This window comes from Ylistrum balloti, unplaced genomic scaffold, assembly GCF_031769215.1.
Source record: "Ylistrum balloti isolate Yb309-2 unplaced genomic scaffold, AGI_CSIRO_Ybal_v1 Utg370504, whole genome shotgun sequence".
Taxonomy (NCBI): Eukaryota; Metazoa; Mollusca; class Bivalvia; order Pectinida; family Pectinidae; genus Ylistrum; species Ylistrum balloti.
In genome coordinates, this window is record NW_026782326.1 from 381187 (window position 1) to 402006 (window position 20820).

The 20820-nt window shown below is 36.1% G+C and overlaps 2 protein-coding genes across 2 annotated transcripts; both read right to left on the reverse strand.

Annotated features, from left to right (window-relative positions):
• Nucleotides 1–1195: 1195 nt before the first annotated feature.
• On the reverse strand, nt 1196–5926 carry LOC132555555 (uncharacterized). Its single transcript, XM_060219905.1, has 2 exons — nt 4618–5926; nt 1196–1515 (listed from the first exon to the last, which is right to left on the reverse strand). The coding sequence occupies exons 1-2, from the start codon at nt 5924–5926 to the stop codon at nt 1196–1198; spliced, it is 1629 nt and encodes a 542-aa protein (XP_060075888.1).
• A 3927-nt stretch (nt 5927–9853) lies between these two features.
• On the reverse strand, nt 9854–19634 carry LOC132555538 (INO80 complex subunit B-like). The gene is made up of 9 exons (XM_060219886.1): nt 19545–19634; nt 17765–17933; nt 16095–16177; nt 15409–15632; nt 13676–13727; nt 12940–13040; nt 12267–12317; nt 11591–11706; nt 9854–10907 (listed from the first exon to the last, which is right to left on the reverse strand). The coding sequence occupies exons 1-9, from the start codon at nt 19588–19590 to the stop codon at nt 10754–10756; spliced, it is 996 nt and encodes a 331-aa protein (XP_060075869.1). The 5' UTR covers nt 19591–19634; the 3' UTR covers nt 9854–10753.
• Between the last annotated feature and the right edge of the window lie 1186 nt (nt 19635–20820).

Genomic DNA, 20820 nt, shown 5'->3' on the forward strand with positions numbered 1-20820 from the left:
ATATTAACAAATATATGTATATAAAGCATAACAAAAGACATGTATTCTCGATGTTTTTTGTTTGTAAATCCATAGCACAGTATTACAGAAACGTATAGAGGCCATGAGTGCAACAATAAGGGTTACAGACAAGTGTAATTAATACTGTCAGTAACATCTCTATAGATCCGATATCAAACACAATTTCTGACACGTGGAATTGCAAATGAACAAAGAAACAAGAATTATAAATGTTACAGGTGCTGAAGTAATGATAACCATGAAAACATATCTATATCACTTTATCCTTGAAAAATGATCAACAGAGAAGGAGAATTGGAACTCGCATTAGCTGAACGATTATGTATTATGGAAACCCTTTAAAGCGACATCACGGAAAAAACTTTTTTTTTCAAACTTATTTTTATTATTTCCTATATCAAATGTTTCACCTTATGAACAACGACAGCTGGTATTCAATAAAATATGGAAATAAAGAGGTTAACTAGTAGTTATGAAAATGAAACCCTGATCTGTTGATCAACAGTCTGGATGTATAATTTTTGCATCAAAGCATGATAACGCATGCGCACAAACACCGTCGTCTGTAAACAAACATGGTTACGCGCCTGAATCGATGTATATTTTTTGCGTCGTATATGATAACGTGTAATTCTGAATTGCCTTAGAGTTATCAAATATCATTTGTCACACCCATAACAAAATCCGGTACTGGAAAACGGGATTTTATTGACTGTGTCACTGTTGTCGCTTTCATTTCTGCCAAAGGGGTCAATCTGGATATTGGAAATTGACTGTAAATATCGGGATAGCATGGAAACTTAAATGGAAATACATAGTTAAGTACAATCAATAACAACATTAATGTTTAATCGCTATGTCCCTTTAACATAGATACAGAAAATCACGGGTTTCCATTTAATGTTGCGTTATTTCAACGTGTCTTAGATATTTTTATTATATCCACCGAGACCATGAGAAATAAAGATAAATTGATAAAGCTACTTAAAAAAGATTTATTTTCTAGAATTATTTTCTAGATGTTTTCTTTACATCAAGAATATGGCGTGATAATTAGCAATAAATATTAAGACACGTTTTATCAGTCTCATATGCTATAGAAACGAATTGTAGAAGTCTCAACTGCACTGTTTGCACTGACGTCATAATTATAGATAACGTTAGATACCTATATTTAGCGGGTTGTTCTGTAATCTTCTTCGTCGTCCTCATCATCATCATCGTCCTCATCTTCTTCCTCATCTTCATCCTCGTCATATTCGTCATCATCATCATCATCATCCTCGTCTTCATCATCTTCCTCTGGAATGTTTGTATGGCGACTTTCGACTTTCACGCTCCGACGACTGGGTACGGTGCTTCGACGGTTTCCGGATTGGAGAGAAAGCCGACTTCCGGAAACTGTGGAAGCGCCGCTGTCAATGTGCGCCTGCCATGAGTCAAGGTTAGCCCTGAAGGCTGGCGTTATGTCATACGACACGACTTTTTTGGAAGCTGCAATATATCAAATAATATATTCATGACAAGTAATTGAATATGAAATATGTATTGTTGAAAAAAATGAGAATCGACAGTAGATTTTTAATGACATATTTCTGGTACATGATCTAGTATCTCTACGTCAGATTCAACAGATATTATTTTTGTTATAAATATTACGGTAAATTGTAGCGACAGTTCATAAATAAGCTTTGAAGTTAATAAATCAGCGTGTTATCCGTGTTTATCCTGTTTCTTTCTGGCTTATACTTCATTTTTAACGATACAACGATTTATATAGCCAGATAAAAGTTTCGTTGACCAAATTCTGAAATGAATTGCTATCTTGTCCTTTTGATTTCTTGTGAAATATGTTTCGAAATCAAGCTTTCTGTCAATTATTTCTCCTATATATTGTTTCTGTTTCTGATTGCTTTAGTGTTGTTTCACTGAGATGATAAATAAAGTCATTTGTAGTGTTTTATCCAATTTGTATATAGGCACACTTTCCCGGATGTAGCTTTAATAAGCATGCATTTATCACATCATTTTCATGCTCAGGGCACTAATTTGTCACTGTAGATATTTATAGCACTGATCTGTCACAGTAGATATTTATATAACAGGTCACTGATCTGTCACAGTAGATATTTATATAACAGGTTACTGATCTGTCACTGTAGATATTTATAGCACTGATCTGTCACAGTAGATATTTATAGCACTGATCTGTCACAGTAGATATTTATAGCACTGATCTGTCACAGTAGATATTTATAACAGGGCACTGATCTGTCACAGTAGATATTTATATAACAGGTCACTGATCTGTCACAGTAGATATTTATAATAGGGCACTGATCTGTCACTGTAGATATTTATAACAGGGCACTGATCTGTCACAGTAGATATTTATAACAGGGCACTGATTTGTCACTGTAGATATTTATAGCACTGATCTGTCACAGTAGATATTTATAGCACTGATCTGTCACAGTAGATATTTATATAACAGGGCACTGATCTGTCACAGTAGATATTTATAGCACTGATCTGTCACAGTAGATATTTATATAACAGGTCACTGATCTGTCACAGTAGATATTTATATAACAGGTCACTGATCTGTCACAGTAGATATTTATAGCACTGATCTGTCACAGTAGATATTTATATAACAGGTCACTGATCTGTCACAGTAGATATTTATATAACAGGGCACTGATCTGTCACAGTAGATATTTATATAACAGGGCACTGATCTGTCACAGTAGATATTTATATAACAGGGCACTGATCTGTCACAGTAGATATTTATATAACAGGGCACTGATCTGTCACAGTAGATATTTATATAACAGGGCACTGATCTGTCACAGTAGATATTTATAGCACTGATCTGTCACAGTAGATATTTATATAACAGGGCACTGATCTGTCACAGTAGATATTTATATAACAGGGCACTGATCTGTCAAAGTAGATATTTATATAACAGGGCACTGATCTGTCACAGTAGATATTTATATAACAGGGCACTGATCTGTCACAGTAGATATTTATAGCACTGATCTGTCACAGTAGATATTTATATAACAGGGCACTGATCTGTCACAGTAGATATTTATATAACAGGGCACTGATCTGTCACAGTAGATATTTATATAACAGGTCACTGATCTGTCACAGTAGATATTTATAGCACTGATCTGTCACAGTAGATATTTATATAACAGGGCACTGATCTGTCACAGTAGATATTTATAGCACTGATCTGTCACAGTAGATATTTATATAACAGGTCAGGTCACTGATCTGTCACAGTAGATATTTATATAACAGGGCACTGATCTGTCACAGTAGATATTTATATAACAGGGCACTGATCTGTCACAGTAGATATTTATATAACAGGGCACTGATCTGTCACAGTAGATATTTATAGCACTGATCTGTCACAGTAGATATTTATAGCACTGATCTGTCACAGTAGATATTTATATCACTGATATTTATATCACTGATCTGTCTGTCAGTAGATATTATATAGCACTGATCTGTCACAGTAGATATTTATACAGGGCACTGATCTGTCACAGTAGATATTTATAACAGGGCACTGATCTGTCACAGTAGATATTTATAACAGGGCACTGATCTGTCACAGTAGATATTTATAGCACTGATCTGTCACAGTAGATATTTATAGCACTGATCTGTCACAGTAGATATTTATATAACAGGTCACTGATCTGTCACAGTAGATATTTATATAACAGGTCACTGATCTGTCACAGTAGATATTTATAGCATCTGTCACAGTAGATATTTATAGCACTGATCTGTCACAGTAGATATTTATATAACAGATCTGTCACAGTAGATATTTATATAACAGGCACTGATCTGTCACAGTAGATATTATATAGCACTGATCTGTCACAGTAGATATTTATATAACAGGCACTGATCTGTCACAGTAGATATTTATATAACAGCACTGATCTGTCACAGTAGATATTTATATAACAGGGCACTGATCTGTCACAGTAGATATTATATAACAGGTCACTGATCTGTCACAGTAGATATTTATATAACAGGTCACTGATCTGTAGGCACTGATCTGTCAAAGTAGATATTTATATAACAGGGCACTGATCTGTCACAGTAGATATTTATATAACAGGGCACTGATCTGTCACTGTAGATATTTATAACAGGACACTGATCTGTCACAGTAGATATTTATAACAGGGCACTGATCTGTCACAGTAGATATTTATAACAGGGCACTGATCTGTCACAGTAGATATTTATATAACAGGGCACTGATCTGTCACAGTAGATATTTATATAACAGGGCACTGATCTGTCACAGTAGATATTTATATAACAGGGCACTGATCTGTCACAGTAGATATTCATAACAGGTCACTGATCTGTCACAGATATTTATAACAGGGCACCGATCTGTCACAGCAGATGTTTATAACAGGGCACTGATCTGTTACACTACAAATATTTGACAAAGGGCCACAACTCTGGATATATATAAATGTACGCGTACAATTTACCATCTCAGAAAGTACTATCATACGAAAACAGCAAACTTACCGGGATCGTACATCCGCCCTTGGAAACGACGCACTGTATTAATAGTATTCTTCAACCGGAACCTGCCCTTACGTGAATCTCTGCTGTCCAGTCGACTTCCGACACTCGAGTCATAAGACTGAGCTGTCTGTCTGCCTTGTGCAGACATAAAGGGGCTCTCGGGCAAAGGAGGCAATGAATATGGAACGGAACGTTGGGACATAGGTGTAGATCTCTCCCTGGAGGGGGGTGGGGAGTACCCTATTTGGGGCAGCGGTATAATAGCGCGTATTCCACTAGGTTTCGCTATAGCCTCTTCCAAAGCTCTCTGTCGTTCTGCCTCTTCTTCATCCACTTCCTCTTCTTCATCATCATAATAGTCATCTTCATCGGATTGTCTACCCCATCGTCCTTCGAATTCTTCGTCACCGCGATACGAGTAATCATCGTCTTCGTCGTTAAACTCTTCTTCCTCTTGATTGTTATCGTCATCATCCTCATCTTCTGCCTCATCCTCATCTTCCTCTTCGTCCTCTTCAACATACTCACCTCCTAAGAATTCGGGATTTGGATAACCTTTCACAAAGTTAGTTTTAGGAGGAGCTTGACTTCGTTTTCTACGTTTGGGCTCCTCCATATACTCGTTCCAGTTAAAATCAAATCGAAATACACCCGCATGTGCCTCACCTCTAACACCAGAATGTTTGCACGTGATGTCTTCATAAACCATAGAAGGAACATTTTTGTTACTTTTCTTTGGAAAACAATGACACGGTTGAGGACCGTCCGTTATTTCGACCCTCGGACCTTGGACTTTCCTTGACTCTACCGAGGCGTACTCTGGGTAGTAGTCTTCTATATACGTACTTTCTACATCCTCACTGCCTTCTTCCTCCTCCTCCTCTTCTTCTCCATAGTTTTCTTCTTCCCCTTCCTCGCCCTCTCCGTACTCCCCATCTTCATCGTCGTACTGTGACCTGTAACTCCTTGCCTCAGATCCGTCTGCCTGGCTCGGTGTATGACGGAAGACGATTTGATTTGAAAGCCGACTCTGGACCAACAGGTTGGACTTCACAGTCCCCGCAGTTTGCCTACTCGCCTGTTGCCCTGTCTGTCTGCCCGTCTGTCGCCCTGTCTGTCTGGTGGCACCCTGTGATCCCTGTCGACTTAGCTGTGTCTGTTGATTCCTCGAGTCTCCTCCTGTTTGATATCCAGTCATTTGCTGACTCCGAGTCTTTGACCCCTGACGCGTCGACGACTTAGGGTCATTTTTGGTTGACCTCGCTGCACCGGAAACACGCGTTGCGGTTCCTTGTTGGCGTGACGTCATATTGTTTTAGGACATCGACGTCATTTTTTTGTTATAATATCGTCATCTGAGTTACGAGACAGACTCGCCATTCAATATCTTTTCCTGTACACCATTCTGGGAAGTTCTTATGAATACATCCATCACGAAAATGATGTCCATAAATTACTGTAGGTAAGGCAATAAGATCTTTACTTTTTTTCGTGAGACCACTGAAATCTGGTATCCGGTATTTCATATAAATTTTTTGTAGAAAATTTCCGATCGCTTCATTGGTCATGAACCCAATGGTCCGACAAAGCATACGTTAACTCCATTCACATACTTCAAACCCAGCAATTCGGAAAAAGTCACGATAGTTCCTTCGTTATTGTAGGTACTTCCGGAATCCTGCCGTATTAAAAGATACTCACAATTACCAGTTTCAGGAAGAGATAAATTATCGTCCCAATTCAAACAATACATCCATGTGTTTTCTACTCAACAATATCGACAACACGAGTCAGAGAATAAGCGGATCAACTGTAGATTTACCAACACCGTAATAAATGTGTACTGGATCTTCGGATTAACTGATCACATGGTGTACGGTTTGTCCCGAGACCTGACAAGGTCAAAGTCACGGCTAATCCATAAAAACACAAGTAGGTCTATAGATTATTGTTGTAATTAGACGCCATGTCTTCTGATATCAGTGATTTCAGGAACGCGTCATCTTTCAAACCATATCTGTCATTTTTATTTTCAACAGTTTAAATTAAACCTAGGACCAATTACTGATTAAATTACACGCGGTACTTTACCGTTGGCTGTCAGTCGCACTGTTCCAAAAAGACACAAGCGTTACATTCAAAATTTTCATGCGTATTGGAAAACTGTAGCAAAGCTCCGCGAACAATTGCCAAAATAATAATACTCATTACATAAAACTTTCTTACATTCGAAATTTTCATGGGACTTGGAATAGTGAAGTCAGTTTTATTTTCTCTGTTGTACTATACCATCCTGCAATATCTGCTTTTAGTCGTGGGTGTTTGAGCGTGGTAAGTTCTTGGATTTTCGGAGCTTCGTTGTCCATCTCTCCCCCAATTTTGTAACAGCCTTTGTGTAATTTAGCGACAGGAAACACCAACTGGATCTAAATTCTAAGTACGGTCTCATCCGTGGTTAATACATAGTACTTCATGTTTCTGTCAACAAAGGTAAATATTCTAGAAAACACCAAGATTCGGACGAGTTTGTCACACTGGTGTGTTGACATCGTCATTGAAGCCGAGGCTACTTGGTTTTACCAAGCTTTAAATGGCGGGTGTCGTCGGTGAAGCAGAAGATGCTTACTCTTCCGGAACACCTGGTCTCATTCTCCTTGTACTTTTTCAGAAGTCTCAGTATAAATCCTTCTTTTGTCCCTATTTTGTCCTAGTTTTATTGAATTTGAGCTAAGGTCATGATTATATTAATATGTTGCTATTTTCTTGCTGTTTTTGTTACCCATGCTAACAGTAGGATCTGTATCGGTGGATATTGTGACGGGCTTTTTGAAATCTCGTTGTATGAGAGTATATTGAACTTGGTGCCTGCCATCTTGGAAATCATCTGCAAGGAATCTGACCATTTACAAACCGCATCAAAGGTTTCAGCTTTTCGAGGCCATCCCCTATAACAGACTAGGCGTACAGGTTAGTCTACTGTGGATAACATGATAGTGTAGTTTGATACTAAAGGTAGGTCACTGATGTAAATGGTAAAGAGAACTGGTCCAATACTACCACCATGAGTGACCCCGTAGATTACATTTTCAAGGTATTCTGAGCGGCTCTCATTTTCAACGACCTTGTATCGTACAGCTCGGATTTATCTTGAGGGAATTCTGCCTGTATTCTAAAGGTTCCGAGTGCTAGTAGTTAACGACGACGGGGAAAACAAACAAACATGAAAACACCAACATGCAAACGTAGTCATCATCCAAACTCAAATGCAATAAAACTAGTGCAAAATATGAAGAAAAGAAATATTTACATGGAGACTCCTGACAGTCTATGAACAAATAACATCGACTGTATTGTTACGTTACAAGGTTTCCGACCAGTCTTCTGCGATTTCAGTACATTTTGTTATATACAGCCACCCACTTCTAAAGCCACGATAACACTGGCAAGGTGGTGATGTAGTCTTTGTAGTCAACAGGGGGAATGTTGCAGGGCTGATTGGTTCGAAGCTTCCTGGTAAATATCTTGCTACTGACATGAAGTCACCAGGACATTATATCACTGGTACAAAGAGGTACTTTTAATTCTCTGTTGGTGTTACAAATGGATTTCATGTGTAGATTGTGTGGTCCGGACGATGTGTTTGAGTAGTTTTCACTGCTGATATGACATGTGCTGTAACTATTTCCAGTTATCTGGTATTTCTCGTGATTTCGGTACCAAAAAACTGGAATGTCTCCAAATTTGGTCCAACACAAACATACTCAACATACAAACATATTCAATATTTTAGCAGTTTGTTTTTGTTTGTTTCAAGGAATGATCCATTTTTTCCAAGCTTTCATTTGATTTTCAGTTTTTCCAATTGTGGTCTTTGTCTTGCATTTTGAACGGACTTATTTCCAAAAAGTTTGGTGATCTTTTTTTTTCAAAAAAATATTTAGAATTAGTGATTTTATCAACTGTTTTAGAATTAGTGATTTTATCAACTGTTTCAGAATTACTGTATCAACTGTTTAAGAATTACTGTATCAACTGTTTAAGAATTACTGATTTTATCAACTGTTTGATTTTATCAACTGTTTTCAACTGAACTGTATCAACTGTTTAAGTGATTTTATCAACTGTTTAAGAAACTGATTTTATCAACTGTTTAAGAATTACTGATTTTAACTGTTTTACTGTATCAACTGTTTAAGAATTACTGATTTTATCAACTGTTTTAGAATTACTGATTTTATCAACTGTTTCAGAATTACTGATTTTATCAACTGTTTGCTGATTTTATCATGTAACTGTTTAAGAATTAATATCAACTGTTTTAGAATTACTGACTTTATCAACTGTTTAAGAATTACTGATTTTATCAACTGTTTTAGAATTACTGATTTTATCAACTGTTTCAGAATTACTGTATCAACTGTTTAAGAATTACTGATTTTATCAACTGTTTTAGAATTACTTTATCAACTGTGATTTTATCAATGTTTTAGTGTCAACTGTTTTAGAATTACTGACTTTATCAACTGTTTCAGAATTACTGATTTTATCAACTGTTTCAGAATTACTGTATCAACTGTTTCCGAATTACTGATTTTATCAACTGTTTCAGAATTACTGATTTTATCAACTGCCATGTAACATAATACACGTCTCTTTAGATAGTCGGTAGCTTTCATCTAGTTTACACATTTCAGCCTGTGTATGGTGTCCGGTCGTTTCCGTACTTCATTCGGGTTGTTTCGGGACATATGAAAACGACAGTTCGGTATTTTAGCCATAGATACTAGGAAAACAAATATAATACTGAACAAACATATCTGTTGTTGATTCATTGCATTTCTGTGTTGAGTATGATAGCTCATGGAACTTGACTTTACTAAAGAACTGGAAGCTCACATCAGTGTCAAACATATTTACATGAAGCGATTGGTGAAGCGGAATAGCTATTAGACCCACTGATCAGGTCGGAAGGTCATTTGTCAGAATGGTTCTATCTTTAGGTCAGCTGACAAAATTATTGAGGAAAGTGCAATCTCCATAGAAACCATATTGCTGTCTTCTCTAGTTTTGTTGAACAAATAAAGTCATTGACCTATTAAAACTGAAACTATGTAAATTGCAAATTATTAAAATTTGATTCCTTTTAAACGTTATATAGTATACATGGTATATATCCTTAATATACATGTAGTTTATACTTTCCCATGTATTGTCAATGAAGCAGGAAACACACAGATGAATTTTAGTTTTATTCATATTCAGCATATTTAAACGAACCATTTCCCTTCAGTCGACATTCATTAGCAACATCAGATATACAAACGCAAGGTCCTTAAAGTGCTGCACCTTACATAAAATTTGCTGTTGTCAAGATGTATTCATATTGTCTATGAATGCCAACAGCATCCAAGAAGTAACAGTACAGTTTGCAGCATTTCAATTACCTTATCATAGTAATTTAATTCAAAAGATATGAAACCATTATGAATTTAAAGTCCGGAGAGCTAACTCCATGTAAAAATATTCAGTGCTGAACATCCAGTGAGCTAACTCCACCATGCAATATTCAGTTTTGTTATCAAGAGAGCTAAACCCAAGTGAGAGCTAATCATATATATTTGACATATCATAAATATCACAAACAACAAATAATTAATTTTTTAGTAGCTTCATTCAAAGAAGTGTGATATTCTTTAATAAACATTTGTAGTTAATAAACTTGTTACCCATCTCAGAATATTCTTCAACATCTGTAACAATCTGAGGCAGAAAATCCTTATCAACAGAATCAGGTACTCCACTTTATCAGAGAACAAAGTCTGACATCGGAAGTGAACGTAAAACACCTGGTGTACTGATCCTATGGCCCAGTAATCACCTTCTGTAACTTCACCTTATTAATAAGGGATGGTGTTCTTGTATGTGTTTTCTAGCTGGAAACACTGTAATTCGACTGCATCGACTGTATGTTTTCCCAAAACATTACCTCAGTAAACAGCCCTCGCACCAAAGCTGTTACATTGCAAAATATCATCTCAACTAGAAAACTCTCCAACATTTAGATTTGTATGGAGCACCTTCAAAGCCAATTAACAGCTTTGAAACCAGAAGATTGTTCTGTTTGTGTATCCTTCCCTCAGCTGGCAGCCCTGACACTCGGCAAATTATGTAGAAGACTATTTTTCTTGTAACATGCGAGACTACACAAAGGAACGCCCGTCCGAGAACAGGAATACTTCTTCAGGTTTTTACACCCTGATATAATGCATGGCTCCTTTGCCTTTGGAGGTCTGGAATAAAAGTTGGAATATTGCATATTAATAAAGTATATAACCAAAAGAAATTTACTATCAGTTAACAAAATTATATCCAGTTTGCTCAGTAAGCAATGATGGACAGAAAATGACTACAAGATGTACCTTGTAGGATTATTGCTAATATACAGTAATGATATTCGTTAAAGTCTGAGATTTCTTATATTGTTAATTAGTGAGTTCAGAAAGTGTTGGTATTCTCTCTATTAAAAGTTACTGATTTGACAATTAAGTTTGATAACATTGCTGTTTATATAGATTAGAAAAATTAGACACAGAAAAAAAATGGAAAAAATTTCATTCTGCAATTCCAAGTGGCTGAAAGTAAGGTGGTCAGGTGGTGCAGTGGTAACACACTCACCTTTCACCTAGCTGCCTGGGGTTCGATTCCCAGAATGGATGTGAAAAGGTAAGGGGTCACCTGCCAGACCACATGGGTTTTCCCCAGGTACTTCAGTTTTCTCCCACAATAATGGTTTACATCCGGGCCAACAAGAGTGATTAGTATACTAGTAAGTTGAAATAACTTGTTTCGCAATTATTGTAAAATACATAAAGTTTACATATTAAGGCTGAAAGTAAGATGAAACACATGAAAACACCAACATAACAACAGATTTTGTTGTATGAGATAATTGGGTTCATTATACGTATCATACCTGGCAGTTTGGGCAGTGAAGGGCAGCTGGAATCCAACTGGTACAGAGATCGCTACTCCTGATTGGTTGTTTGTATACCGGAACCTCGGAATGTTTGCCTTCTTAGATCCCTTTCCCTGTAAATAATGGTAAATCACTCTGTAACTATTTATCATTCTTCCTACAGATGTTGTCTGGTCCTCTATAGTTGTAATTTCTATATTTGGTTTAAATAATGATAACTGTAGATGCCTTATTTATGATTTCCAGGAAATTGATGAAAATTTTTTCAGTTTTGACACAACATTTATTTTGTTTTCAAACTGTAGATTTTTTGAAAAAAATCACATTAACACATGTCTGCAACAGATAAAAGGAAATAAAGAAATAAAAACATTGAAAGAATTGTTATAACTGTAACAGGTATGGCTATTTCATTAACCTGAAAAATATTCTGATACTCAACACTGTGACTGTGAGGTAATAGTGTGATTACAATGCCTGAATCTATTACAATCACTGATATAAAGTTCTGCATATGGGTGTAGTTTATATAAAAGTGTTTAAATCAGATTACATGGAAGTTTAAATGACATGTAAAATGTACAAATGATGTTCTATTTGTTGGTTAACACTTAGTCAGCTCATATACTTAAGTGACTTTGACAAAAATATAACGCAGTACGTAACAGCTCACCTTTTTCTTATTGGATTCTTGCTTTTTCAGTAATCGGTCTAGTGTCAGTTTCTGAAAAGTACAATATTTTTAAGATTAATCAACATTCTAGACAAAGCTGCGACTAAAATCGGTCTAGTGTCAGTTTCTGAAAAGTACAATAGTTTAAAGATTGATCATTCTAGACCAAGCTGTGACTAAAATCAGTCTAGTGTCAGTTTCTGAAAATTACAACAATTTTAAGGTTTGTCAACATTTTAGACCCAGCTGTGACTAAAATCGGTCTAGTGTCAGTTTCTGAAAAGTACAATAGTTTTAGAATTAATCAACATCCTTGACCCAGCTGTGACTAATAAGGTTAAGCATGTCAATCCTTAAAGATTTAATACCTACACACTTTATTAAATCAAACATAAACACATGCATATCTAAACGCCTACCGCAGTGTAAACCTTGCAGTCCAGTTCTCACCAGTTTTGTAAATATTGGTTCTTGTGATGGTAGAACAAGAATTGTATTAATTCTATTACATTTAATACATTTTGTCCTTTGCTGATCAAGCTCTTCACACCAACAATAGGTGGTTTTACTCTCACAACTAATGAAAAAAGGTTTGGTTTATTAGAGAGAAAATTCCTTGATATCTACATATAAAGATCGAGTTTGTTACTGTCTAGATACTGTTTCATTATACCTTATCCTTTTCTCGTTTTTCATGGGCCTGTTGACGTCGTTTCTTAGCTCTCTGTTGTCGCTTCAGTTGCTGTTCTTCTGTTAGTTCCACCTGTTTGTAACCTAGTGACCAAAACAATAATCATTGAGTCATCACATGTTCCTTATTCATATTTATATATTTCATAAAAATTTTACAATACCTTTGTAATATGTGGCATATATATACTTAATATTGTTGATATTTTACCTTAAATATGTATGGGAAGTAACTGTTAAGGTTTTACTTCAAGTAATGTATGTAAGGGGAGTAATTGCTGATGTCTTACCAAGGAAAAGGTAAGAATGGTAAACTTTATAACTTAAGTTGGGAAAGTAAAGGGAATAACTTGATTTCTTATAGTTGGGGAAAATACATGGAAAAATCTGCTGAGGTCTTACATGAGCTAAGTAAGGGAAGTAACTGTTGATGTTTTACCAAAGAGATGTAAAGGGAGTAACTGTTGAGGTGTGTAAAGGCAATGGTAGAAGTTTTAACAGAGCTAGGTAAGAGGAGTGATTGTAGATGTCTTAATTGGGGAAAGTATGGGAAATGACTGTTGATGTTTAACCCGAGTCAAGTAAGGGGAGTAACTGTTGGTATTTTCCAGGGTGAAGTAAGGTTAGCAACTGTTGATGTTTTACCAAAGAGATGTAAGGGGAGTAACTGTTGAAATTATAACAGAGAGAACTAAGAGGCTTAACTCCAGTCGTTTTACCTGATGGTAGTTCCAATAAAGCTTCTTCTTTATTGCCATGTATTAATGCTCTCTGAAATGTGAAACACTCATGATCAGTGACAATTTTACATCATTATCCCACAAACAGTCCTTCTTAGCTCTATGATCAGTAAACATTTTACATCATTATCCCACTAACAGTCCTTCTTAGCTCTATGATCAGTAAACATTTTACATCAATATCCCACTAACAGTCCTTCTTAGCTCTATGATCAGTAAACATTTTACATCATTATCCCACTAACAGTCCTTCTTAGCTGTATGATCAGTAAACATTTTACATCATTATCCCACTAACAGTCCTTCTTAGCTCTATGATCAGTAAACATTTTACATCATTATCCCACTAACAGTCCTTCTTAGCTCTATGATCAGTAAACATTTTACATCATTATCCCACTAACAGTCCTTCTTAGCTCTATGATCAGTAAACATTTTACATCATTATCCCACTAACAGTCCTTCTTAGCTCTATGATCAGTAAACATTTTACATCATTATCCCACTAACAGTCCTTCTTAGCTCTATGATCAGTAAACATTTTACATCATTATCCCACTAACAGTCAGTAAACATTTTACATCATTATCCCACTAACAGTCCTTCTTAGCTCTAAATGACAGCTATAGGCTGATATCATGTTTAACATGTTTGTTTCACTCAAACTATGTAGAAGTTGTAATTGCAATTAACTAGACAAGAGAACAGATAAAAAATCACTTTCAGGATATTAGTGAAATGAAATAATTAGTATAATTTCATTGGTAATTTTGCAAGTAACTGTCACCTGGATACAGCTATGGGACAATACTGTAACCTGGATACAGCTATGGGACAATACTGTAACCTGGTTACAGCTAGGAGACAATTTTGTAACCTGGATACAGCTATGGGACAATACGGTAACCTGGATACAGCTAGGAGACAATATTGTAACCTGGATACAGCTATGGGACAATACTGTAACCTGGATACAGCTATGGGACAATATTGTAACCTGGATACAGCTATGGGACAATACTTTAACCTGGTTACAGCTAGGAGACAATTTTGTAACCTGGATACAGCTAGGAGACAATACTGTAACCTGGATACAGCTATGGGACAATACTGTAACCTGGATACAGCTAGGAGACAATATTGTAACCTGGATACAGTTATGGGACAATACTGTAACCTGGATACAGCTATTGGACAATATTGTAACCTGGATACAGCTATGGGACAATACTTTAACCTGGTTACAGCTAGGAGACAATTTTGTAACCTGGATACAGCTATGGGACAATATTGTAACCTGGATACAGCTATGGGACAATACTTTAACCTGGTTACAGCTAGGAGACAATTTTGTAACCTGGATACAGCTATGGGACAATACTGTAACCTGGATACAGCTATGGGACAATACTGTAACATGGATACAGCTATGGGACAATATTGTAACCTGGATACAGCTAGGAGACAATATTGTAACCTGGATACATCTATGGGACAATATTGTAATCTGGATACAGCTATGGGACAATACTGTAACCTGGATACAGCTATGGGACAATTCTGTAACCTGGATACAGCTAAGAGTTTAGGCTGTTTAATCAAGAACTTAAACACAGTAAAACAAACCACCTTTAGTCTTTGAAGTACCAACATATAAACAGGTTATGAAAAATGCATAGATTATAATAACATTACAAAATTTACAAATATACCTGTCTGGCTGTTAATAATTTTGGATCTTTGCTTTTCTTCAACATTCCTGAATCATCAAGATCCCCTCGTTCTAGTGCCTCTAGCCATTCTTTTTCCTCATCAGACGTATCCTCCTTCTTTTCTCCTGGTGCTGGAGATGCCAGTGTTGATGGTAGGCCTGGGGTAACATCAGACACTGTTGAGGAAGTTATGGTGGCCGTAATGGAGGCCGAGGGAGGGGAGCCTAAATAAAACAGTCATTACATTCTAGCATTAGCATTACAGGAAAGTTCATCAAATCTTTTAATTTGTTGGTAATTTATACCCACTTTAGAATGTTTTAAGATGACTGAAATATTCGAAGGAAATATCTTCAGTTAAAATTTGTGAAAAAGAAACCAGGAGTAATGAAATACCATGGTATTCTTCAGTTAGTCCAGTGTACTAATCAGTTCTTTCCCTGCAGAATCAGCTAACTTACCTTTGTCTCATGTGTTCATGGGTACATCAGGAATGTAACACAACCCATAACAGAATATTTTACATACCGTGGTAGATGTATTTAATCTGTCACATCCAACTCTGGATTATCCATAAAACTGCAAAATCTTTCTCTCAGTGATACATACGTATACAAACACTTGTCCGTTCAGAATTACTTGAACAGAAATGTATTGAATTTGTCAAGATAGGTTACAATACTGACCCCATGTGTCATTGAGGACATCTATAATCTGATCTTGTGAGTCCTCAGAGCTGTCCTTCTCTTTCTGGTCTACTGGTGTAATACTGAAACATAGTATATAAACTAAGGGAGGCAATTCTAACGGGTGTAAAGCTGAAACAATAGAGCGATACTCCAAGGAAGGTAATTCTGACAAGTATCACAGGTGTGATGCTGGAACATAGCACAGAAAGTTCTAACGGAGACAATTCTAACGGGTTTAAAGCTGAAACAATAGAGCGATACTCCAAGGAAGGTAATTCTGACAAGTATCACAGGTGTGATGCTGGAACATAGCACAGAAAGTTCTAACGGGTGTAAAGCTGAAACAATAGAACGATACTCCAAGGAAGGTAATTCTGACAAGTATCACAGGTGTGATGCTAGAACATAGCACAGAAAGTTCTAATGCTAAACAAGTACAGCAATTTCTAAGAGGTAATATTGACACGCAAAATGTTGAAAGAAATAGAGAGATTTTTAAGTTATTCTGACAGATCTAGTTGGTGTGATACTGAATCATGGTATAAAACCTTTCGGAGAGAGATAATCTTGATCTGCTTAATGTGTAGGATATAACAGGGTTCATAGGAAAATAGTTCTGATCAGTGCAATATTGAAAAAGAGCAGAAAAAACTTCTATGGGAGGTAATCCTGACTAGTTAATGGGTCTAAACATATCTATATGTGTGTCACGATCTCATATGTTATTAAATTTACTACATGTCACATCATCCTACCCATTTATGATATATATTTCTCTGTATGAGCTGTATGAGGATTCTATATCAAGGTATTTCTGACCTTCTCATCTGATAAAATTCTTGTGCTCTCTCTAGTTAAATCAAACCAACTTTGAAAAAAAATGACTATGGACAATTAAATTGGACACTTGAATTGTCCCTTAGGAACCTACTTCTTAAAGCTTTGATCAAAAAGTAAATTCTTACTAAAACTGATAAACTTCTTTTTAACAGCTATATGTGGGGCTTTATATCAAATATCACATTTTAGTCTTTTTATTAGATTAGAGTATACTATTTGGCAAGTCTTGAAAAGGCGTGTCAATGAATTAAAAACCAACTTTACAGGAAATGGGATTTCCCTACTGTCACCATTAAACACCATGAGGCACCTTGTGAAACTGCACAAATCAAGGGAAAACTTTTGGTGACAAAATGTTAATTTCTCTATCAAAATTATGTGATCTAGTTCATGTAAGTGTTTATCTTCACCACCCATTTGTCCCTAAATATCTCTTTTAACTTCTGGGAAAAGGAAAATGGCCTGTTTCCTGCTCCCTTGATACCACTTCATAAACAATACAGTATCTGTCATAGCTGTTCAACAGGGCATAGAACGGTTTCCTGAATAAAATAATCACGATATACATCTGGTTTGATAACATTCTGTTGAAAGGCATATGGTACATAAATATTCACAACATAACTATGTATAGATAATACACTTTATCATTTTTCTAAATCATTGATTGATTAAGTCTTCCACAGATGGATTCCTAGGAATTCTGTAGTCATTATCCCACCATAATGTAAATAAATTAGAGTTCTATATGATTGAACATCCTCTTAAAAGAGCTACTTATGAAGAGGAATATAGATATATAATCATAAATCAAAATAAGTTCTTACTTCTTTGTTCCCAAGGTCTCCCCTCCAATCTTCAGCTTCAGTTTAATAGCAGGTTTTGCCAGTCCTCCTGGAGCTCCCAATGCAAAGGGGTCAATGTCATGATCCTTCCTCTTTTTGTGTTTCTTTTTGTGTTTCTTATGTTTCTTGTGTGAACCGCTGGGGGAATCCACTGTTAACACATAAAGCATGTTCTCATCTCTACAACTGAAAGCATTGTTTTTGTATACAGATGACCTATAAGAATTAAAGCTTTGAAAAGATGAAATGAATCCTAGCAGATATTCTTTTAATTTGTTTATGTTCTTCATACATTCAAGTGCACTTCACAATTCTTCAACAACATAGGCTCTCATCATCACCTGGTACCTGTAGTGTTCTATTGCAATTTAGTGACAATGACAGAAGAAAAGTACTAACTCGACCCTAGCGAATAACTGGACCAAGAAAAAATTGGAAATATTAGATAAAGATCCATGTAGACTCTTTAATAAAAGTCTTGGTCCATCTAAATAGCACTGCGCCTCAGTGTTGATGAGTTTAGCGCTGCTGTCATACAGAGACTAGTCTATTACCATATTTACTTATTATACATACTGTGCACTCACTACACTAGGAAACATTTTCCCAGGCTTAGGGGTATTTTTCCTTCAAAAGCACTGTTCAGTTTCAACATCAAAATTCAGCTGACCTTCTCCTTTCAACCTTTTTGTCTTTTTTCAAGTGTTGAATGACAAATTTCAAAAACAAACAGATTCACAGTTGAACCATTGCTAACAAATCATATCTGGATTACTTCTAAAACTGAAAATACAACATTTATACATTTATCTCCTCACTGAACTTAATACAATAACATGTCTCCATACTTATGACAGATATATGCAATGAGCCAAAGTACATGATGAATGATAGTCCAGGAATATAGCACCATCTTCTTAATGATATAAAGCAGACTATATAAAATTGATAAATTTGCTCACCATACAGGTTCAACAGTTCACACCATTGAAGTATTTCATTTGTCAACAAACAAGCTGTTCCCATATTATAATAGATTACATTAATGTATTTTAGTACACATAACCACCTGAAATAGCATTGAAAACATTCAGGGAAGTTGTTTACGTGTAAGTATCCACCCCGCCCTCATCCCCAAAATCATTATAACAGGAAGCTTTCATACATGTAGGTACCTGTAAATTGGCTTGTTGATATGTTTTCCATGTGGACCTAATATAAGGAATTCTAGAACTATAACAGACTCAACACAATTTACAAAGCAAAGTGATGGTAAAAACTACTACACCTACGATACATATATATGATGTATATACTACAGAAATGTTTCCTTTTTTGTTATCTTTAATAGGTTTTGTTCTGCTGTTAGTCTTTTGGCATTTTGATCTTTCAGCAGACGAGTGTTATATTTGTCTTTGGCATTCCGTGTATTATGCCTAATGGTGGACATCTACACGTGGTTCCTGGCCGACAATTTGATTTGATTATTCGTGAACCAAAACATGAAGTATACACAAAATGTGTTGTTTACATAGTAGAGAAGATTATTATTTCTCCGACTCCTGTTGCTTGACAATCGGATCAAAGGTATTAAGGACTGTTATCCAAAAATGAACGATGAAATACGGCTTTCTTTTAGCCTTGCTAACTACTTATTCAAGACCCCCCCTCCCCCCGCGTTGTGTGACTGTATACATTTAATCCGTACGTGAATTCAACGACCTACGTAAAACAGCAAAGATAATTTAATAGTTGTGTTCACCTGAAAGAAGTTCCTCTTCGGTTCCAGAACCTTTACGTTTTCCCATTGTGTTAAAAACATGCAATAAAATGCCTCATCAAGATGTAAACAATCGCATTTTCTTTAATATAATATTACTGCTCTAAAGGTAATACCGTTCGGTGTATAAACCAATCATTGAACCAGCTGTGCTGGTAGCATTCTCCCCGATTTACTTCCCTTCGTTTGACTTATACATAGCGATAGTTGTAAGCTTGCATTGACAGTCAATAGGGGCCGAGAATCGTATCATGATCACGTTCAACTGTGTTTAATGTCACACATCATCGAAGGATGTGGATAGCAACATTCTATTATAGTCATCATTTATCGGTCAACAACAAGGAAAATCCTATAACAGATGCTCAGAAACCGTGAAATAACGCTTTGGTCTCAGGCAGAAATCATAATTAATTCTGATCATACATGTAGTCATGTGGCATTTCCCTCGCAGCTGCAATTATTATCATCATTTTTTCTATACAGCACTCAATTATGCGTCTTCCGTCAGGTGAGCTTGAATCGGCCGTGGTTCGTAGACCGTTCGTCGTCAGTCCGTCCGTTCGGCGTCAACAACCAATAGCAATTTTGTTCAAATGAGTTACTATTGTCCACATTCAGTGTCACAGGGGTCAAATATCTCAGTAAATTTTATCGACAGTTTTTTTTTTTTTTTTTTTGCAATTAATGTACTATTTACCTTCATACATCTTGATACAACTTGACCTCCACATGGAAGGACCATACCTTCCAACCATTCTGCTGACAATCATCCACCAAACCCACATATTTGTCTTCTTCCTCACATGGTTCTGTTAGTTCTACAATGATGACCTGTTTGGTTGTTGAACATAAGGAGAGAAAGAGTCGAACATAAGCCGAAAAAAGTAACAATTTTAGAGACAATCGGACACAATGCAGACAAAAGGAGAGACATATTCAGAGATATGGCCAGACAAAGATAGAGACAAAGTCGAACGAAAGAGACAATATTTAGCTAATATATCGACAATTTTAAGGGAGAGACGACTCGAAAATAAGGCGAGACAAAGTCAAATATAGAAAGTGATGAAGTCGCGGACACATGGAAAGACATATTCGGACACAAGGAAAGACAAAGTCATGCATAGGGAAAAACAAGGTCAGACATAAGGAAAGACAAAGTCATGCATAGGGAAAAAACAAGGTCAGACATAAGGAAAGACAAAGTCATGCATAGGGAAAAAACAAGGTCAGACATAAGGAAAGACAAAGTCAT